Below are 23,584 nucleotides of genomic sequence, written 5' to 3' on the forward strand. Positions count from 1 at the left end.
CCACTCCCATCTCTACCTCAGGCCTCTTTTCAAAAATTTGTCCCCCATTCTCCACACTCACTCCTTTCCCTAAGAGAAGTGTCCGCATATAGAACTTTCCTCATCTGATTCTATTCCCAGTGATGTTTTTCACCAATATTTTAAATTACTTGATAGACTAGAGCTCTGGGTAATGCCAGCCCATTTACTCCTTAATTTGCTTCTAATCCCACTGTATAATTAAGTAGATATCTATCATTAAGACAGAAATCTATGAAACTGAGAATTAGGTGTAAAAGGATATTGTATTTAATTTTTCATAAAAATGTTTATAGATCACATACTTCATAGTAAGAATTGAGGTCCATCGGTAGTTTCATGTACTGATTAAGGGTCAGCCTCTTTTTTAGACCAGAATCAGATCTTTATATTTTCAAAAAAAAAAAAAAAGTTATAATTATACAGATGCTTTGTGGATTTCAGAGCTAAAGGTTTTGTGTCCCCTACACTTATAGCCCAAAGCCAGAAGCATTGGCATTTTTTAAAAAATATATTTTTAGTTGTTGATGGACTTTTACTTTATTCATTTGTTTATGTGCAGTGCTGAGAATCTAACCTAGTGCCTCACACATGTGAGGCAAGCGTTCTGCCACTGAGCCACAACCCCAGCCCCAGCATTGCCATCTCCATTTCCCCCGGCTGATGAAAGTGTGGGGGCATTCTTAAAGTATTGACCTCCCATGTTTATATAACTTAATTTTATTCTTATTACATATTTTGTGACTTCTTTTCAGCTTTCCTCCTCCTCCACATCCCTTTTGGCTGGAATGGGGTGATTTTCCAATAATTGACTATATAGTTATAATTGTGGGGGCAGTTGCTGCCCCCACCCTCCTGCCTCCTAAATATATCATGTTATTGTAAAGAAAAGCACTGGTAAATCTAATTGCAAGCATCCCTCTCACTCTCCCAGGAAGTAAGAAGAAGCAGCAGGTCTCTGTGGTAGACCCTTTCCACAGGGCAACTGCTGACTTCTGGTGGGAAGTCCAGAGTAACACGGAAATTCCCACTTGAGGTGGAATAAAGGAGGAGGTTGTGAATTGTTTTTGTTTATGGTCCAGTGCAGCTTTTCTAATAGTTGTGGGTTTGTTGTCTAAATATGGCTGGCCTTCTTTCCAGTGCTGCTGAATGTGGGAGACTTAGGGTCTTTGAGGAGCTAGGAATGAGTCACTCACTAAAAATATTCTAAAATCCTTAGTTAGGAAAATGAAGTCTACATGGCAAATCCTCCCAGTACTTGAAGAAAGACCCAGAAACTCTTAGGGGAGAGGGCGACGGGTGTTTAGAGGGAGTCTAATATTTTAAAAGCTACAATTAGCATCTCTTTTGAAAGCTGCAATTGCTCTCTCACATTGTGCAGCAGTTCAGCCCCCAGAAAAATGTAAAAATGATTTCCTTGTTCTGTCATTAAATGCTCTAACACAGAAAACAGGAATAAATATTAAGGAATTCTTGTGGTTGTGACAGTATATTAAGAAACTGTTGGGTTTTATTTTTATTAATTTGGCCTCTTCCACTAGTCTTGTGGTCTCAATTGCCCAGTACAGTGCAAAAAGATTTCATTTTTGTTGACCCACTTACTGTAAAAGAAAAAAAAAAAAAAAACACCAAAAAAACCCAGTTTCATCCCTGACAGAGGAATTTTCAAATGCGTAAGAAATGAGGGCCATGTGATCAGGTGTGGGTGGGGTGGAAGTATTTTATTAAGTTGAAATTACTTGTGGTATCTGTCTTGAACATTTGCTATGTTATATTTTTATGACACTTTTCAGTGAATTGCTATTCATCTACATTGTCCTTATCTGACCCTCAAGTTCTGCACCCCACCTTGGTCCAGTCACAGTACTCTTCTCACTCTGGAGGCTTGTTGTCCACTAGATTCTGAGCTCTGTGAGGGCAGAAATGTTGCCTGTGGGTTCCCATGGTTTTTGTCTGCCTTGCACCTGGAGTGTAGTAGGCATTCAGTAAGTATTTGTGGATTGAATAAAAAGGATGGATGGATGTTTAAATGTCTGATTGTGGTAAGAATTATTGCTTCAGTTTTAAAGATCAAAATGTTCAGTGTCAGAGAGGTTAAAGGTTTTGCCTAAAATTGTATAGCAAATATTTAGCCAGACCCATAATTTGATCCTAGGTCAGTTTGACTCCAAAGATATATTCTTTTGATGACATTATACCATGTATGAACTATTATAAGCAGTTAAAAATAGAGGGATATCTAAGGATGTCTCAGTTTTGTCAAGAAAGATCGGGGAAAGCTGGGAAGACAGAGGCATGTCTTAGTTGGGCTTTGGAGGAGGAGTAGCAGCCTGCTAGGGATCTGGTGATGAAAGCAGGAAGAGGAGGAATGGCTATTCTTTGCAGTGCGAATAGCATGAACAGAGATACAGCCTTAGCACTTTGATTAAAGTTCTTAGCTTCTGAAGACAGGTAGACCTGGGTTTAAATGATACCTCTGCTACTTCCTTTGCAAGAGGAATTTGTTGATTTATTTAACTTCCATGATTATTACAGAATGGGAATTTTAATAACCAGAGGCTGATCTAGGGTTTCCTTTGTGTGCACCTTGACACTTATGCAAATTTGTAGGACCTGTGTAGCATAAAGAATACAAACTATTTATTTATTTATTTTTGTAAACTTTATACAAACATATGACCATGTACTTTGAAAGGCATTGGTGCCCCTATGGAGTGTTAAAGCTAATGTGATAACAACAGCAATACTAATATCTATAGAATAATGTGGTTCCAAGGTTTGAGATTGTGTGAAGTATTTTGCACAGCACTCATTGATAGTGCTATGTAATTGTTAGCTATTGTTGTTTCAAGAGTAATGAGTATTCCAGTGTATCTGAAGCCTGGGGTTACCTGAAGATGAGGCTGGAAAGTTAAGCTGAAGCCAGACTGGGAAGTACAGTGTGAGCCGGAAGAATCTCGTAGACAGAAGTGACTTGATAGACCTGATTGGAAGAAACTAGTTCTGTTAGGCTGTGGATGGCAGCTCTTGGTGGAATTCCCTGAAGGCAGGGAGACTAGTTTGGATCCTCTTCACTGTCTTCAACCTCTACCTCAGCTGGTGTCATTGAATAAATACTTTGCTTAGGCAATGATTATTCTGGGTTTCAGCACACATTGTAGTATTGATACCATTAAAAATCATGTATGACCAATAGCTCTAGCATAGTTTTATTATGAACTTAAATATTTATTTTATAAATGAAAACCTAACTGCCCTAAGAAAACTTAGAATTTGTAAATATATGTAATGATTAGCTTTCCTTTAATTAGGCTCCTGTAGAAGCTGCTTTGGATATCACCTGTTCAGATCTTTTCTTGTGATTTTTAAACAATTGTTAAGTACTAGTTATACATTAAACTTCTTCATTCAGTCTCACATCTTAATCTTCAAACACTGCCTGGAATATTTTCATGGTGAAGATTGGAGATTGTGTTCATGATGACAGTCCTTATTTCTTAGAACAGTCCCTTTCTGCTGCTTCTTCATCCCCTTTGGTTGTTTGCATTCTTGATAATTTTCCTAACTTGGTTTCTTCTTACCTTTAATTCATATTATAAAGTTGGTAAACTTTTCTGCAAAGTGCAGTATAGTAAATATTTTTGGCTTTGTGTCACAATTGTTTAACTCAATCCATAAATGAATGTGTGGCTGTGTTCAATAAAACTTCGTTAACAAAAATATATGGTGAACTAAATTTGGACTCTTGGGCTACAGTTTGCTGACCCTTGCTTTAAAGCATTGCTGATGTCCATGTTTTAGTCACCTGTTCACAGTGGCCAGGGATGACCTGACACTAGAGCAGTAGTCTTGCAGCAGAGGTTTGAGGCAACGCATCTGTCTATGCATGTGCATTTCCCTACTTGTCCCCAGACACTGTTTCCCTCATCCTTTTCCTGCATTGGTCTCACCCTCTCCTGGCCTTAGGAAGACCTTTCTTGGGAGGCCTCTGACCAGTTTCTCATCTTTCATGACCTTCATTGCCTGTGTCTCCTCTGTGAAGCTCTTCCTGAAATTTAACCCACCCAATGTTTTCTTTTTTATCCTCTGTTGCTTTCCATGGTGGATATTTAATATTGTTGTTATCAGTATGTAGTAGTGATATTACATACATGAACATGAATATCAATATTATTTATGTATTATCCATATACCGGATTGTCTCCAAATTTTAAACCTCCTTTGTGTAGACATTTCCTTAAGTTCTTTTGTATTTCATGGTTTCTGAATAAAAACTTAAAATATTTATTCAGTTCAAAGTTGAAAGGGAAATTGAAATTAAGTATCATGTACTTCCTGCTTTTCCTGCTCCTTCTTGTACTGTGGTTGAATTTGGCTTCCACATAGTTCCCTTTGCCAGGGTAGTAGGCATTCTTACACTCAGTTCTTTAGGGCTGTTCTTTGTGAGGACTCTGGTTGAGTTCTCTATCTCAGATTCCACCAGTGTAGCAGCAATCTTGGTAACCTGCGAATAGGGTAATTTTTTTCTGTGTTTTAACATCAGGCAGAATATAGACATACTATTAGGGAATTTTTAGTGCTTGAAATAGAACTTTGAGAAAGATGAAAATGTTGAATTCAAGCTTTGTAAAATAAACAGTTTGATGAAAATCTACCAAGGGATTGGCGTGTGCATTAAAGCATGCTTCACTGTTCCTTTGGAATAATGTCAGTGGTGACAATGATGAACTGTTTATTGATTGTTTAAACATCTGTCCCCAATAAAATGCTACTGCTTTCTGGTAGCATGTAATACCATTTTCTAATTGAAACTTGATGCCTTTTCCCTCTGCCTATTTTTGGTTTTTAAAAACCGTCATCCTATCCTGATTTTAAATATGATATTTATTCATGTTTATTTATCAAATATTTGTGAATAAACAGTGTTTACTAAAATAATTTATTTTAAAATAAAATTTATTAAATCTTTGTGAATTAATATATTTGATGTTTGAATATTCAATATTACATTTAACAGTGAGGATTAGTGCTAGCTTTCTAACCTTTTGTTGTATATTTAATTTGCTGTTTTTCATCTTTTTGGTGACCTTGCCTTGGTTCTGGTTCAATTTTTCAGCTAGGGATATTAATAGAGTCAAGAACATGAGTTCAGTCTCAGTATTGAATCACATTTTTGTTCCCTTTTCAAGGGACCTGAAATTTTTACTTTACAATTAAAGCAAAAAATTATTTTGAGGTCATCATGGTTCAGATGATAGCTTTAAATTTGCATATAAGCTCCTTATGTGCACATTGTATGTGCAGATATAACTAACTATAATTTAAGATTCCAGTGTTAAAAAATGGTTCATGTGAGTTTTCTGTATCAAGCCTTTCATCTCTTTTTGTCTCTCTATTTGAAAAGACTCTCCAAACCCAAACTTGCTTTAAGTGGCAAGGTTGATCAAAAATATGTAATGGGAAAAATTGGTTTATAATCTCAAATGCTTTGTAGTTATTAATTGCCTTTATTATTCATCATAATTTTATACCTTCTTTCTTATGTAATATCAGTAATACTGCCTATTGTCATTTCATGATTTCTTGTTTTATGAGTGGTTTTCATTTTTCACCTTGAAGAGCATCAGTGATAAGTGATTTTGATACTGCTTTATTTTTTGCAGCTTAGCCTATTTGCCTCCGGGTTGGAGGCTTTGTCAATGTTCTCAGTGTTCCTCTTCCTTGGACGTTATGCCATTTTAGTTGACAGGTTCACCCTGAATGGGAGTTAGTTTGTTTCTCTCTGTATTTTCCCCCCATCTAACTTTCTTCAATTTTTACTTTATTTTTGACTGACACATAATAATTACACATATTTATAGAGTACAGTGTGATGTTTTGATATATGTATAATTGCATAATGATCAGATCAGGGTAATTAGCAAATCTATCACCTTAAGTATTTGTCATTGCTCGTTGGCTCTAACTGATCCTATATGTCTTTAGTCTAGAAACAGGTCTTAGTGACCTAGGTTTCTATCTTTTGTGATCTGGAACCAGGCTGGCTTCTCAGGCAGGGAAACAGTTCTGCAGAGGCCCTGTCCTGGGGGCCACAGTCATGGCTTCTCTCTGCGTCCTTCTGCAGCTGGGAGGACCCAGTCCCAGCCTTGATGTCAGGCCAGGGACTTTAGGCCTATGTATCCACAGGAGTGGAACACTGCTGCCAGTTTCCAGCTCTGTAGTTGGTGGCCTGCCACTGTGTCTCAGTTTGTTTCTCGGTTACAAAGATGTCCATCTTGCTTTTGAGTCCTGCTGTGCCTTTTCTTTCTTCTTCATCTTTTAAAAACATTTAATTTAAACACAGAGGGGGTAGTTTGGAGCATAACTTCCAGTTCTGTCTTGACATGAAGTAGGGCCAGGTTCTGCAGCTTGCCCTTTTAGGGCCCCTCTGAGTCCTCCCAACCAGCTTTTCAAGCTCATCTCCCCTACTCCTCAGCGTGAACCTTCTGCTTCTGCCAGGCTCAGTTTCTCATGTCCTTGACCATGTCCTGCTCTTCCTGCCTGTGTCATTTTCTTACATGCTGTGTTCCCGACCTGGCCTACCTGACTCTTTCCCTTTGCTTCTCAGACTCCTCCCCAGCAGGAGTTGACTGAAGTCTTGCCACCTCCTCCCACAAACTCCAGCAGTCACGACTTTTTTGAAGTTGTCCTGTCCATTTTGGTCATTTGGTCTTGTCTTCCTTCTTTTGTCTTGAGCGTCATCTGTCTCATAGATGTAGGTCTTGGGCCCCTGCTGAATTGGGTGGTAACCTTGAGGCTAGAAACATCAGGTTGAATACATGACCTCATGTTTTCCTCATAGCTCTGGACTCTGAACTTCCTATATTGGACTCTGCTTACCTCTTGGTATTTGGTAAGTTTTTATTCCATGCTTTTGTCTTCTCTACTATTGAGTAGGTCATTTATTGCTTCCAAAAATTTGAAATTTTGTGAGTGTGCATGTGTAAGACCTTTAACCCAGGAAGGCATTTTTTTTTTTTTTTTTGCAATCCCCCCTTGCACTAACATGGGAGTTCCTGTGGGTGTGCATCCATGTGCAAACAAGCATAGACCCCACGTACACATAGTGTATGAAGGCTTTGGATTTGCCCCAACAGCTGCCTCTGCTTGGTGACACAGGCTGTCCTTGATAGTAAAGTCTGAACTGCTCAGTGGCTGAGGTGTGGGGGTAAGAACCATTGTACTTGTGACAGTAAGCAGATGTTTCCTCCTCTTAGGGAGACTGTTATGAGCCTCTCTGCTTCCTGTTGAGGAAACCCCATGAGAAAAGAAGTCTTCATTTGAAAGTGAGCAAATAAGATTGGCCATTCCAACCTGATTCCCCTCTCAAGTACAAATTTCTTACTCTCTAATTTTGATCCCAAATCTTTACAGTTAAGAAACATGGGCTGTGTCCTAACTCATTAGGTCCCGGTTTCTATACCCTCCTCCCTTTTGATCACACCATGTGCTCTGAGGCTCCTTTTCCCTCATTACTGTCAGCTGCTGCCCTTTATTCTTTCAGGGCTTTTGCATATACTTTTTAGCAACCATCCTAATGCAGGGCGACTGTAACATTTTTCTAACCATCATCATTGTTGTTTTTGTTGTCTTCATCGTCGTCGTCGTCATCATCATCATCATCATCATCACCATTTATTGAGTGCTTCTGATGTGCCAGGCACCCTTTTAGGTCCTTTATATACATTATCTTATTTCTCTAACTTGAAATTTACAGATAAGGAAATCAAAACGCAAGAAGCAATAACTTGCCCAAGGCCTCCTAGTGACTGTATTTTAAACTTCCTTAACTCTAGTGGTCTTTTTCTTTTTCTTTCTTTCTTTTAAATTCACTTGGAAATCCATTGAACAGACCTAATTGTTAGGAGCATTGCTTCTCATTTCTTTAATCCTGCAAGATTCCTTTCTAGCATTTGCCTCCCCTCCTACCTCTGCTCGGTGACCTCTCTCTGACCCCTCCTCAGTTTCTTTCTTTCCTTTTGTAGGCTGCTTAGTCATTTCTGCCTCCCTTTCCCAACATTCTCAGTTCCACTTGGAACTTCTGTAGTCACTTTGTTATTGGCCTTTAAAATTAGATCAATTTAACCATTTCTTGTTTCTGTCCCTTGTTTCTCTCTGCTGAGTACTTTTGGAGAAGATTTTGATAACTTTGCCAATTGGCTCTATTTAAAAATGTATTTCTAATTTACTTGACCTTTCAGTGCTCACAATGAGTTTACTTATCCCTTTTGGGTTCTCTCTCCTCTCCCTGCACTAGCTATTCCAAAAGTTTTTAACATTTTTTTTTTTTTTACCAGTAAACCCCCCTCCTAACCTCCAAGGTCAGTCGGCCTTGTCTCAAGATCATCTTGGGATCTGCTGAGAATGTAGAATTTACTGGAAGGAATTTCCTTCAACTGTTTTCTCTCTCAGAGTTTAACTGGGTCTGCTCAGTTTTCTTTCCCCCTTCCCTTTTTAAACCAAAGAGACCCTACCATTTCTCAGTGGTAGCTCCATTTACTCGTAATGTTCTTTTCAAACTCTTTCAGGAAGATGCCTCATCTACTTCCTTCCCCTCGAATCTCTTCGGTCTCTTCCTCTCCACCTGCCTACTGGTTTCCTTACCTGTTAACATGTGCACATCCACATTGGTAGGGCTGGTACAGTATAGGCAGGAGTCCTCCCTCCTCCCCTTTGTGATTTCTCCTTAATGGCCAAACTTGGGGAGAGAGAAGCCCATGTTGCTGCCTCTCCCACCCTGCTGGTGGTCTGGTCTGCAGCTGGAGGTGGCCCCCCATTCTGCTGAAAGTCTGCCACTTGGCTCCCTTAAGGTCAGGATCTGATGGTCTAAGTGGTCCTCATTCTTCTTAGTCTTTCTGCAGCATTTGAACAATATTGACCACCCTTTTCCTTGTGATTTTTCTTCTCCTTTGATTTTTGGAATATTATTTCCCGGTATTCCCATCCTCTCTGCCCTGATCCCCTTAAGTTATTATGTTTCTGTCTTATCTTCCTCTGTCTGGTCTTTAGTGACTTGCCCCAAGGCATTGATCTTGGCCCTTTTCTCTCCCTGGGTAGTCTCCTCAGCATTTGCTATACTCCCAGCTTCCTGTGGGCATTTCCTGGGATGGAGAGAGTACGCGTTCCTTCAGCTGCCTGCTCCTCTTTGGTTTCTTGGCTCAACAATTCCATTTTTACTCACCTAATCATGCAAGTTAGACATGTGGAATCATCTTTGACACTACTTATGTCTTTCCCTCTGCTACATCCTGTCACTAAGTCCTGTCAGTTCTCCCTCTGAAATGTCTGTTTTTTGGAAAGTCCCTCCATTCTTACCTCTGCTGCCCTCATTGATATGAACTATTGTATAACCCTTTGCATTTTCTCTGTTTTAAGTGTCCTCACCTTTAAACTCCCCTAGACTGCTCTGAGTATTAAATTTCTAAGATATATTGCTGCTCAGATCAGTCTCTTATTTGGCATCATTCTGTGGTTCTATTCTGTCTGGATCTCTTGGCTTGCTGGTCAGGGCTCTTCTTTATAAGACCACGTCCCTCTCTCAGGCTCTGCTCCAGCAACTCTTCTCAATCCTGACTGGCATTCTGCAAGAATGCTACAGCCTGCCCTGAGAGATCACTAGCATGTACGGTTTCCTCTGCATTTCCCACTTTCCACTTGTTTTTTTTTTTTTGTTTGTTTGTTTCCTGGCCTGGCTCAGTAGTTGCCTTTTTGATAAAGCATTAGCATCCCTTCCAGGTAGAACACCTCTTGCTTCTTGACTCTCATGGGACTTTGTTCACACCCCTGTCCCTCTCATCTTATAGTCAGGTGTATAAGAGTCTCCGTCTCTCTCCTTTGCTAGTTTTAAGCTTCTCAGAAGCATCTTTGTGTCCTGAGGTTCAATAGTGTAATAAGTGCCTAATAAATATTTATTGAACTGAAAGTTGGATAATGTATCTGCATTCACGAATTGTTAAGTTAGGGTGCTTAGGAACCCATATGACATTATTAGCAGCCAAAGCACCAACAGAAAGCAAACCCAGTGTTCAGCTTTAGCTCCAATATACTGCAATCTGGAAGTTGTCTATTATTTTTTTTTTCTAGAAACTTGGCTTTACTAAAATAAGAGAAAATACATTTAAATCAAGTTTGCATCAATATAATTTTGGTGTTCAGATGAGCTGAAAACACTCATGTAATGCTTGGCTGAGTCAAACTGGGTGTCAACAATCTGTCATCTAACAATTGAGCTCTTTGTGATTGTTGAAAAGCATATATTAAATTCCCCCAGAAAAAGGAATCTATTAAAAACCATGTAGGAAGGTGAATGAATATTTTATATAGCATTTTAATTAACCCAAATTGGCTTGTTAAATCTTGGGGCACCTAAAATGCTTACAGAACACTGTAGAAAAATGTACACATCTCTTTCAAAGCTAATTTTTATTACTGACCTTAGCCTTTTTTGTGTTCACATGATACCCATAAAACCTTATCCACCTATGTTTTTGTTCATTGTTTTTATATTAGCAGAGGCAAGTGCTTACAGTATGGAGAAAATATATTTGTAGACATCCATATCCATGTACACATTTTGCATGTTAAATTCTTAAGCAAAATAAAAACTGAAAATAATCTCAAAGCCATAAAGAGACCTAGGAGTGGAGAGGTGGTTATAGATAAATTTTCTCAGTGATGTGCTTTTTCATTAAAACTTTAAATACTAGAGCTATATATAAAATCCTATATTGCCAAATGCATATTTTTTTCTCTTTAATTAATCTGTCACATTAAAACAAACCATTTTTGGTTGGATGCTTTTTGCCTCTGTTAGGACTCACACCAGGCATAACCAGCAGACAGTTTTTTTTCATCCTTTTGGGATTTGGGAAGATGGAGAAATCGTAGCAAAGAAAAAAGTCAATGTGGCAAAAGTCCATGAAAATTTTGAGACTAGATTTTGACCTAGTAGGTCTCTAACTTTCCAGACTACTGTTTCCTTTTATTCCAGGGATTTGAAAAATAAGATATTGACCTTCATCTTTCTTGCCCCTTTATAATTTGCTGCATTTGATATCCCACTTACAGTTTTATTAATTAACCGTATGTATAGTTTTTATGTCTGTAATTATCAGACATTTTTCTATCATGATTGGGTAACTGGGCTGTTTAAAAAAGAAACACCTCCAGAATAGCTAAATTTTTAAAGTTAATACCTACATCTGCCAAAACAGATTAGTAGTGAATTTCCAGAACAGAACAAATTGTCTTGATCTCCTTACCTAACACTTTGTTTTATGTCAAATCTTACTGCTTTTAGGGAACAAGACTTTTTGATGTAAGTTTATATTTTGACTTAGAAATTTGAGGCTGCAAGTATAGGGCAAATTTATTCCTATTTTGGGGGTTGAATATTGTTGCATTATAGTTTTATGGTATTTATACTATAATAATACCATATATTCATAATAAACTTGATCCAGTATTAACTCATTATAACCTTGTTGAACTTGCTGACCAAATGAGCTTGAATGTTGAGAAGTGAAGCTCTCTTGGTTATATAAATAAGTGCTAACTTACAAGTAACATTTACACTTCAGGTCTCAGTTTGTTCTCCTCCTTCATCAACATTATTTTTTTTTTTGTATTTTGAATACATTAGTATTAATTCATTATGGTAACAACAAAAACATTGGCCAAGTAGAACTAAAACCTTAATTAACCAAAATATTTATTGGATATTTTTTTTTAATTTAGAGTATTCCTGAAAAGTTTTTTGGATTCAGTCGTGATGAAAATAATTTTAAAATGCATTATCTCCTTCAATGTAATTAATATTCCATTCTTCTTATAGTTTAATATTTCTTTATTCACTCAGGATTATACCCTGTTTAAGAGTCTGCTTGTCTTACCTTTTTGTCAGGGTGAGAGACAATGTTGGATGGGCAGTGGAGTGATCACAGAACAAATGCTAGGAGTTGTCTTGAGGCATACACTATGGTGGCTATGCTTTAGAGCCACACTGTTGAGGTTAAAATCTAACTCTGCCACTTCCTAGCTGTGTGATCTTGGGAAAAATACTTCACCACTATTTTCTCATCTATGAAATGGGTTGTCTAGAGCATTTAATGAGTGAATATGTATGAAATGTTTAGAAGTGTGTCCAGCATATAGAAAGTATTCAATATATATCTATCTCAGAATAGTTAAACTGCCAATAAGTATATCTGATTTATTAAGAACTCCAGATAGTTTTACCTTAAAATATATTTTAATAAAATTAACTATAATAATGATACTTGCTTTTCAGATACAAATACATTTGCATTTTATCTTTTCTAGGATATTAGTACAAGTGGTTTTTAATTGACCATATGTATAGTTTTTATGTCTGTAATTATTAGACATTTTTCTATCACGATTAGGTAACTGGGCTATTTAAAAAAGAAACACCTCCAGAATAGCTAAATTTTTAAAGTTAATACCTACATCTGCCAAAACAGATTAGTAGTGAATATTTTTTTATCCAAAATGTTGGGACCAGGAGTGTTTTGGATTTCAGACTTCTTTGCATTTTGGAATATTTTCATATTACGATAGACCTAAGATTAAACATGAAATTCATTTATGTTTCATATGTACTTAATAAACATAGCCTGAAGATAATTTTATGAAATATTTTCAGTGTGCCTGTATGTTGCCCATGACCTATCACATGAGGTCAAATGTGGAATTTCCTACTTGTGGTGCCATGTCAGCACTCAAATATTTTAGATTTTGGAGCATTTTAGATTTCAGACTTTTGGATTAGGAATGCCCAATTTGTAATGTTTTGGTACAGGGACACTTGGAGAGCATTTTTATATTTAGTAGTCCCATACAAAGGAAGCATGGAATTATGCTTTTGTTTTATATATATATAGATATTGGGTCAATTGAGGGACTAAGATGGCTTATCCATCTGTGGTCTGTCTTCTGTGCTAAGACTTCAAGTGGAGAGTACTGGTGTTTTCCTCAAATTTTTATTGGTTGTGGCTGAGTACATACTGACCCGTGACACAGTCCCCTGTCTGAGCATGCAGAACTTAAAATCTGAGTGCTCTGGGCGTCCCACACTGCCGCTCCCCAGGGCAAAGGCTTTGAAGGATTACTTGTGATTTGTTAAAATGAGTAGATCTTGTAGACTCTTAACAATTCTCTTCTTCTCTTAGTTCATTTCCATTAAGATCTTTATTGTAGGTTAGATGAAAAAGAAGTTAATTTATAAATACTGAAGTCAGAATAATTTTCTAAACATTTTATTGATCTTTTATTTCTTTTAACTTTCATTATAGCACATACAAAAAATCATGGAGTATAATTTGTTTTGAGAACTTTGGTATTACATTTTCATCCCTCGCTGCCCAGTATATATATAATTGTTGAATGAACTGGCATCTCAGAAGGCCCATTCTTTGGCCAAATTGTCTTCATTTGTTTGCAGAGGCCTGCTGTGCCATTTCAGCCATGCGAGAGAGCAAATTGGATGTGTGAAAAAGGAAGCAGTAGAGACAGTGCTGAACTGTTTTTGAGGTTGGATTAAACACCACCTAGAGTCTGAGCTTTGCTAAGTAAAGCAAAGGCTTTGGGCAGAAGACTAATGAATATATAATTTATATGAGTAACAGAAACCCTTAAGGTATTCTAGATGTTTTATGCTTTCCAGATCAGTGAGTGCCATGATTCATAAAGTAAATAAACATAAGCGCACACACCCTTATTCACTCCCTATACCCTGATGAACATATAAGTGCCCTAGAGGAAAGTTCGTCTTGATAAAGGTCACTTGTCTAGTGTCTATTTGCTGTATCTTTATTCATTGGGAATTGATGGAGCTTTAGAGGCGCTTATAAATATAAGTTTTGTTCTAAATTTATAAGCAATTTGAGTTTTCTAATTCTATTAGTGATAGCATATACAAATGTTGTAATTGGAACAAAAGCAAAAGTTACGTATGCCCAAGGAAGCCCTGCGTTCACGTGTTAAATTCTTGTAGCCTGGGAGATTCACCTGGCTCTGCCTCTGGTTACTTGTCAGAAATGAGAAGAAACTAGGGAAAAGCAGCTAGAAAAATCACAGATCATTTTAAAGCTGAAATGCTAATATGGTAACTGGTATCCTATAAGTTAAAAGTATGTCTGCTTCAAGGTGTTTGATAAACTTTACTGAATTTTCTCAGGGGCCTAGCTTTTTTATTCCCTCTGGGGACTCAGATATATTTATATTATAGTGCCCTTGTTCCTGATTGCCTCACTCCTGTTCTGAAGCCTTAGCATAAACCATGTCTGATATCAAGAAAGTCAATTTACCCAAACTTTTCCCTTCTTCCTAGCAGCTGTTGACATTTTCTTTCTTAACACCTGTAGCCTGGGGAACCACCCCTCCTTCCCTTTCCACCCCGTCCTAACCCTTTCTGGTGCACAATGCTCATTTTATACTATGTACATTACTATTTGCTGTTGACATCTCTGTCTTTTCATTTCATTTCTATTATGACAATGTGGTCTTTTACTCTTTGAGATTAGGGACTGTGACCTCTTTGGCTCACTGTGTTAATCAGTATTTAATAAATGTCTATTGATAGGATATAAAAATCACTGGAACTTTGAAGCTGAACAAAGGAAGTTTGAATCCATTTATGCATTTGGAAAATGGATAGATTCTTTTTTGCTGACACCTATAATGTCAGATCAGTCGGGGCAGGCAATGGCCAAAGGAGGCAGATTTAAAAGAGCCGCTGAACAGGCTTTATTGAGATATCACTCCTGGGCGGAACTCGATCAGACCCACAGAGGGGACAGGAGAAGGGTCTGAGGAGAAACCGTGTGGAAGCTCCACCAGACTGGACTTTTATGGGGCTTACAGCAGGAAAGGAAGGGCTTGGGACAGGAAAAGGTGTTTCTAGGGTCCCTTGCCCCCTTGGAGTTGGTCAGGGGAGTTGGCTGAACTCCAGGATTGGCCAGGGGGTCCTGCTGATTGACAGGCGTTAGTCAGGAGATCTGGCTGATTGACAGGTGTTTCCGCTGGCATCTGATTGATGTTCTTTTCCTACTCAGGCTGCTTTGTTCTAAGTTGCCACTAAGTCGCCACCACCGACCTAACTTATATATAACATCACCAAAATGGCCCAGTTTCAAATTGATAAGACCCATTAATTAAATGCTGCAGATCAATTTAGTAAATTATTTCTGGGTGAGAGAAAGAAGGTATTTGGGAGAAAATCAAGTAATCTTTGTTGTTCTAAGGCATTTGATTAGAAGATTGTGCAAAAAAGTTTGTTATTGTTTATATTGATTTATGTCAGTATTTTTTTGCTGCTCAAAATAACTATTTGGAAAACTTTCTTCATCTCTCTTTATCTTTACTGGTTTATTTATATCTATTATCCATGCTTTCTAATGACATATTCCACCCATGTTGTTTTTACATGTTGGTATCTAATATGATATGAGAGTAACTTGTTTGTTTACATGAACTTTGCCTGCTGTTTGTTAAGTTATGACTTCGAGGCTCATCTGCATGTGTGCCTTTGGGTCTTAAGATCAGATTTCAAAGCTGGGAGTACTTTGTATCTCTAGAAAGGATTTGTAAGATATTTATTAAATCCAGACCTTCTTTAAGGAATTTATTTAAATGGCTGCTAATTATATACATTGATATATATAATAAAAAAGCATATATCTTCTCAAGGTTTATTCTAATCATCTTCAATAAGTTATATATATATTATTTAATATTTTTTGAATCAGTATTTTGCACAGAAGTCTAAGAACTAAATTCAGGCAACCTTTTCATTTTCAGTTAATATGTAATTTTAATCACTATTAATAAATTAGAAAGCCTTTTTTAAAAAGTTTTCTTGCAATCACTTTACGTAGCTGAATATCTCATTCTTACTTAGCATTTAAATGCTTTATTTCCCATTTCTATTTTTTCTCAGTTTGTTTCATTTATCTTTTATATAATAGACCCAAACTGCCCTGTGTTGAAGGAGGAAGCTGCCTGATTTGCAGGCAGTTTTACATGTGATGAAATTTAACCTCAGCTTATGTCTCTCCCCACACAGTCCCTTCAGTCTGAATATGTTCATTACTAAGGCCTTGCCACTCGGTGGAAGCTGTTCCTTCTTAGACATCTGGACAAGCCATTCGGAGGAGGGCACCAGCTTGCTGGAAGGATTTCTCTGCCTTCTTACCTTAAATTAGAGAGAGCACTAAGATAACACCTTCAAGAGACTTGAAACCAGACAGCTGGTTAATGACTACTGTAAATGCACTGAAACTATGTTTATGGAGATTTCAACACTTTTTATGACAGTTTTAATGTTGAATTTGGTATTTTGAAAGTTATTTTTAATGTATTTCAGTAATACGTTTGTTATTACATTTACATGTACAGTGTTACATTATGTATGTATTGTGAACTTCAAAAGACTATTTTGATAAATTTATAAATATATGAAATTTATGTAAAAACTAGACTATATTTTGATTTAGATTTTCCTGTTGTTTGCTACCAAAAATTTGTATTTTAAACTTATTTAGTTTTAGTATGGCCTTTGTCTTTAATAGTTCCTCTTTATTAAGAAAATGAAAGGGAGAAAGTTTTTAGGAAGTGGTTTTTATGTTCCCACTGTGAATATGACAGATCAGTGTGTTCTTTGGGGATGTCAGTCTAATTTAAAGAATTCCTCCAAGTTTACTTCTACCAAGAGTAGACTTGTTTGATATAGTTTATTTAGGACAAAACCCTTCTCCGTCATTTTTGTTTCTTGAACCATTGAAATTAGCTTTGTATCCTTGGAAACTTAAACAAAACAAAAAAAAACTTACATCCAAGTGAAGATTTTAGAGTCTCCTGGTTGTTTCTCCTGAAAGCCTGCTTTTTCTCTATGAAATGACTGAACATTCCAATTGCTTTTCTTTTTTTTCTCCTCTCAAAAGAGTGCTTTAAAAAAATGCCTTAAACCATTTATTTTTGCCTCTGTTTTCTCTTTTGTACATATGCAGAAGAAGGATACATATTTTAAAATCCACATCTAAGGTCTCTGATCACTCTGCCTCTTATCATACAATGATTTTAACAACCGAAAAGCACTTCAAAAGAGTTATTAACTCTATTAGAATATTCTGCTTTTGGTACGAGGTGGTTGTTGCCTGACACCAGTTTAAATTAATGAGGGAAAACCTGAAAAAGATGCTGCTAAGTAGTTCTTTATATCCGGGAGTTATTTTTCAAACGAACAGAGTACAACTCCCTGACACACACGCAGGTGTATCTGGAACTAAGATGAAAATGAAAGGACCCTCTTATGGGTACTCATAGCCCTTTCATGTGAGTCTAATCTTTTATTTAGGTCTCCAGAATCCTGTTGGCTTCATTTCCAGGGAGCTGGAGGGCCTTACATCTGGGTCTCTTCTGGCTGCTTAAGAATGGACTCATGCCCACCCTGCAAGTGCTGGGTTAGGGGATTCATGTGTAGGGCTTGACTCTGAGCAGTTGAGTTATTTATAATGTATTTATTAGGAAGGGGTACCTTGAGACTATTATTATGTGCTTCAGCAAGACATCTTGTTCATGTTTTATGCTTTTAAATAGACGTTTGAATGAATGTTTGACTCAGGTTTGTTAAAATAACCTTCAATAACTGCAGTACCAAAAAGTTGCGCTCAATTGATGAAAAAAAACAACAAAAAAAAATGAATTGTATGTTTTAGGAGTCAAAACTTAAAACAAGTGGAATTCAATGGTATATATTTTTTCTAAAGCTGAAAAAGTATTTTATTAAGAGTTATTGTAAAAAAGATTGGTTACTTATATAGGAAGATGATTGTATTTTTTCAAATGATCATTGAAAAGTAATTCAGATGATGTTTGTGATGTGTAGGGGAAAGGGAACCATATTGATGTTTTTAGTTCTGTGAACACTAATTTGTGTGCAGCTATTAAAATGATTGTAAAGTTGACTACTGTAAAATTTCCATAATTATGTGTGTACATAAATTATATGTATTTACATGTGTATGTCTTAAAATTATTTGTACACATGTGCTTACATAGATACACCAAGAAGGGGATGTATATAATATAGAAAGTATATAGCAAAGTAATTCTACTCCAGTAATAAAAATTGTTTGACATGTATTTTGTTATGAATAGTTTATCTTCCAAAATATATTTTGTTCTATTTTAAAGTATAGACGAATACACTGCTAATAAATAATAAAAGTCTTATGAAATTTGCTTCTTGACTTTTACAACTTGGATTTGGAGTTATCAATATGCCAAAGTTCATCATTTTATTTTTGACTCAGTGTGGTTGGTTCCTTTTGGGTTTCTCAAGATCTTCCTTCTGGATTCTTAGTTTATCTCTTATTGACCCTCTAGGTTGTGGCCATTGCTGGAAATACATGAGTTCAGAGAAACCTTGTGTTTTGAATTTTACAGAAGCCAGATAATGCTAGCTTCTCCCTCCATTCCTCCTACCCCCCAGTTTCCTTTCTGTTAGTAAAATACTGATCACGACCAGTGTTTGGGTCCTGCTAGGTCATTTATGACTATCAGTGACTGTTGGGTGACATAATACTAGTCATCAATTCCTTTTCAGAAAGGCTGACCCTTTTTCTTAATGGAAAAATTCTAGAAATACATTAGATGGAACAAACTTCACATCTGGTGAATGTATGCCGTGAAGTTTCAGCTTGGGAGGAAGAGGCCTCACTATTTATTGGAGATATTTTATGTATTAAACTGGATCTTTTTGGGTTGGGATATTTCTGAGTTTTTTTTTTATTCTTCTTTTCCTTTTCAGAATGCAAAGGAAAGATTGAGGGTGGGAAGGTCGTTTCATTTATGGACTTAGGAATCTGCAAGTAGCTATCCTCCTAACACTGCATGAGACCATATCTTAGATAAGAGATTTGTGAATCCACAAACCTGTCAAGAAGGGCAGAAAAATCTCTTTTCCTATAAATTGAATTATTGTGAAAAAGAAAATGAAAAAAAAAAAGAACAATTAATTTTAACAAATTTCTTACTTCTTACCTATTAGTTTACATGGGTTTTATTATTCTTATATGCAAGATGGTTGATAAACCTCCAAACACATCTGGAAAGATTACTCAATATATAATGCATATTCATCTGTGATTCCCATATAGCAGGAACATGAATTTGTTAACTATTAGGTACACAAATGTATTTTCAAAATTGTTTTCATTTGCATGCTTTCTTAGGTGATGTGCTAAACCATTATGTTAAGAGTCTCTGTAAACAACTGTTGCTGTATAAACAGAACAGTACTCTATGTAAGAGGTCTGTGTTCTTTCTCAGAGTACTGTCATCCAGCAGAGTTAATGATGCCTGCAAAGTCTTTCACTGCTCTTTGAAAGAATTTGGTCACTGTGTGTCTTCTAAGAAGATCAATCAGAGATAATTCCAGTTATAGCAGGCTATAACTTAAAGCAGAAGATAAAAGTATTTACACATTGGTTGCATAGGGGTGGCAACTATGGCATATGAAAGAAAGTAAAAAAAATAATCAAGTTATTTTGAGCTGAATTGAAATGTTAATATATTCCTACCCAGTTCCTCCTCTATGGATTGAATTATGATAATCATATCAAGAAGGAGAACAATAGCTTTTCTAGAGAATTTGAAACTCTTTTTGGTATGTGCCAAGTATAAGCTTATGTTAAAAATGTCTTAAGGCAAAATATATTTGGGGGACCAGGTTTAAATGGACAAACAAAAATTAGCTGGGCTTTTAACTTCTTATGTGTCATTTTAGACCTGCATACCATCAAAATTGAAGTGAATCACATTACCACTTGATATTTCTCCTTTGGTTTGAATCAAGTTTACTGTAAAACACTTTTGAGAAATTGGACTCCATATGAGAAAGGTACATGGTAGTAACTGTAGACATGACTGCAGCTTCAATGTTGACATTCAAACATCAGATTTGGGGGGCAATGCTCTATCAGATGTATTTTGCTTATTATGACTCTCTTCCAAAAGTATCTGAAGTGGCTTCAAAAAAAATAGCAAATGTGGTTCAGGAGGCTGAGGCAGGAGGATCGAAAGTTCAAAGCCAGCCTCAGGAATTTAGTGAGGTCCTAAGCAACTTAGTGAGACCCTGTCTCAGAAAAAAAGGCTGGGGGGAGACGTCTGGGGGCATTGCTTAGTGGTTAAGTGCCTCTGGATTCAATCCCCTGTACCCTATATAAACAGCAGGTGTACCACAGGGGAGAGAATCGAGACTTTGGACACTGAATTTTGAGGCAACAGATGGTGAGACTTAATGCTGAGATAAGTAGGCCTCTCAAATGTCACAGGATATCTGTTCTTGGGTTAGGCAACTCCAGGACTTCTTATTGGGATAAATTGCACCCAAAAATTTAAGAAGAGATTATCTCCATGTGAAATTATCAGTCTCTACATTCAGATCCTGCCAAATCATTATGTCATGTACATGGAATAGAAATTTCAAAAAACAAATTTGAAAGTGGAGATCAAAACAGAATAATGACATTCCATTATCTATCATCTATCTGTCTATCATCTATCACATATCTGGCCTTTACCAGAGATAAACTAACTTTACTATAGTTTATGTAAATATCTCTGTGTATTGGGGAGTTTAATAAAACTTAGAAGAAACAGAGGGCCCAAAGACTTTGAGATTAAAGTAGCTGGTTCACCTTATATTTGTTAAAAACAAACAACTTTGGAAGAGAGGGAACCATATTCTAAAATCTAGGTTTCTTTCAAGCAGAGACACATTTCACACCATTATACACACTTCAGAGAGATACCATCCACAGTGGAATGTTACAAGCAACTGTCAATGTTAGAAAGATGTAACCAGTTAACCATTCAAGCACTTGGCATTGTCACATGCTATCTGCTGTGTGACCAGCAGGGATTGGATGGGCCCAGGATTTCCTGATGTGAGGAAATGAATAGTACTCACTTCCTCTTTCTCCCTTGACTACTCTTCATACCTATCTGTTTCACAAGTGTGACTGGCCAATGCTAGACTTTTCCTGCTACTTTTGGTGTGGTGAGTAGCTTGCTTTACCATTTAGACAACATACCTGCAATGATTGGGTTAGTCCTCTTTCCATCACCGTGACAAATAGATAGAGTTGTGCTCTATGTGGTTCAGAGTTCTAGTTTCTGGTTTCGGAGTTCTGGGTTTTTAATGGATAAATGTGGTTTCTGAGGTTTTAGCTCATGGTCTGTTGGCTCCATGGAAGAAGGTTTATGTCTGGGAGCACATGGTGGGGGAACGCTGCTCACCTCATGGTGGCTGGGAAGCAGAAAGCTCACTTTTATAAAAGTTCCTCCCCCAAACCCATTAAAGCTATAAATCTGTTAATGGATTAATTCATTCATGAGATTGGAGCCCTCATGATCCAATCACCCCCTAAAACCCCACTTCTGAACACTGCTGCTTTGGGGATCAACACATGAACTTTTGGGAGACATTCCAGATCCAAATCATAACACTGACCAAGGAATAAATGGCAGGGAGCCACATCAAATGGCAATTATGCATGAAGAGCTGTGATGTGTTAGTAGAAACACTGATGGCAGAATCACTAATCATGTCACATCATGTGAATCTCATGTCATATCACCACAGAGCCCCACCTGGGAGTTCTCTTCCTCTGCTATTGCACAAGAGGCTCAATGAGGGACACTGCCTTGTCATGACAAGAGGTGGGATCGCTGAATGCAACCTTGAAAATCAACGAAACTGACAAACGGAAGACTTTCAAATAGCTTGATCTATTTAAAAGTCAAATCTGTTGGGAAAATTATCCTTAATTAAAGATTACTGTTTAAGTGACAGGTAGTTAAATTGTTAATTTTAAGGTAAACCAAAAGAGCAAAAGTTCAACCATATGGTCTGGAGAAGAGATAAAAGTCAATTATTAAGTCAGGATCTCGGAGAGATAGGAAAGCCCTGTGTATTGGGGGTCCCCAAGACCACTCCCAGTTTTTGTGATTCTCTAGAAATATAGGACTCAGCATAAAGCTGCACACACTGCTAAAATTTATTACAGAGAAAGAATACAAATCAAAAATCAATAAAAGGAAGAGATACAGGGGCTGAGGTGGGAAGGAAACCAGGTGTGGTCTCCTGTCTTTCCAGTGGAGTCACACAACACACTGATTTCCCCAGCAATGATGTGACGATGCGTGAAGTGTTGTCCCCCAGGAAACGCATTAGAGACTAAGCACCGAAGTTTTTTACTGGGAGCGGGCCATGGGAGACCTTCTACCTAGCGCAAACCCAAATCCCAAATGCCAGGGGAAAGCAGGTGTTCAGCATAGACCATATTGCACAGTCCAGGCACATTGAGCCACCCGTGTCATTTAGAGGATGTTTTATCAGCATGGGGAACTATTTACCAGTCAGGTTTTCAGGCACAAGCCAAGGTCAACCTTGCAAGCAGGTGGTTCTAAGGCATCAGTGGTGAGCTGCTATTTAAACACATGAACCACGTGAAGTTAGTTGATCCAAAACTTGTTTTCAGAAGCCTTCTTGAGGTGAAGAAGAGTTGTGCTCTATGTGGTTCAGAGTTCTGGTTTCTGGTTTCAGAGTTCTGGGTTTTTAATGGATAAATGTGGAAGTGGTATAGCTTCCCCTTCTAAATGCTTTTTTGGCCATAATGAATGCTATCTGTCTAATGTCTGTAACCTCCCAATCATTTTCAGGCCAAACTAGAGTAGGAAAAACTCACCCAATCTTTGCTTTAAAAAAAAATGAAATATATGTGGAGTACAGGTGTGTGAATAGAGCACTTGCTTAGCATGTGTGAGGCTCTGATTTTGATCCCCAGCACCCCAAACAACAACAACAACAAAAAAGAAAACAGTTCTGAAACTAATTTTAGTACTAATACATCTAAAATATCCTATGGTGGGCTGGGGATGTGGCTCAAGCGGTAGCGCTCTCGCCTGGCATGCATGCGGCCTGGGTTCGATCCTCAGCATCACATACAAACAAAGATATTGTGTCCGCCAAAAATTAAAAAATAAATATTAAAAAAATTCTCTCTCTCTCTTAAAAAATATCCTATGGTATAATGAGTTTTACACACACACACACATGAACAGAATATCAAATGGCATTTTTTCCCTTTTCCTTTAAAAAATGTTCATAATAGCAAGGTGCAGTTGAGGCAAGGAAGATGGCAAGTTTGAGGCCAGCAAGGGCAACTTAGTGAGACTCTGTCTTAAAACAAAAAATAAAAAGGGCTGGGGGTGTAGTTCAATAATAGAGAGTACCTGGGTTTAAGCCCCACTATTGCAAAAGAAAAAACTTGTATAAATGGAGATGGAGAGAGATATTTATGCTACTTCCAAGTAACAGTGAGAATGCCAGTAGACCCACATAATCAATTAGTTGCAATATCAATAAAAATTCCGGAGAGTTAAAAAAATAGTGTTGCCCAGGCTTTATTCTAGACCAATTAAACTAGAAGTTTGGGTATGT

The 23,584-nt window shown here is 37.2% G+C and overlaps 1 protein-coding gene across 2 annotated transcripts in view; it reads left to right on the forward strand.

The window, feature by feature from the left end:
• Cdc14a (cell division cycle 14A) overlaps nt 1-18,318 on the forward strand; it is a 161,075-nt gene extending 142,757 nt beyond the window's left edge. For both annotated transcript variants that reach the window (XM_046452334.2, XM_046452335.2), the window contains one exon: nt 16,142-18,318. In XM_046452334.2, the coding sequence (XP_046308290.1) occupies nt 16,142-16,171 (30 nt within the window). In that variant the 3' untranslated portion in view covers nt 16,172-18,318. The remainder of the gene's footprint in view (nt 1-16,141) is intronic.
• The last annotated feature ends 5,266 nt before the right edge of the window (nt 18,319-23,584 follow it).

Source organism: Marmota monax, unplaced genomic scaffold (assembly GCF_021218885.2).
Source record: "Marmota monax isolate L192 unplaced genomic scaffold, Marmota_monax_Labrador192_F-V1.1 WCK01_AAM20220418_F8-fsc00244, whole genome shotgun sequence".
Taxonomy (NCBI): Eukaryota; Metazoa; Chordata; class Mammalia; order Rodentia; family Sciuridae; genus Marmota; species Marmota monax.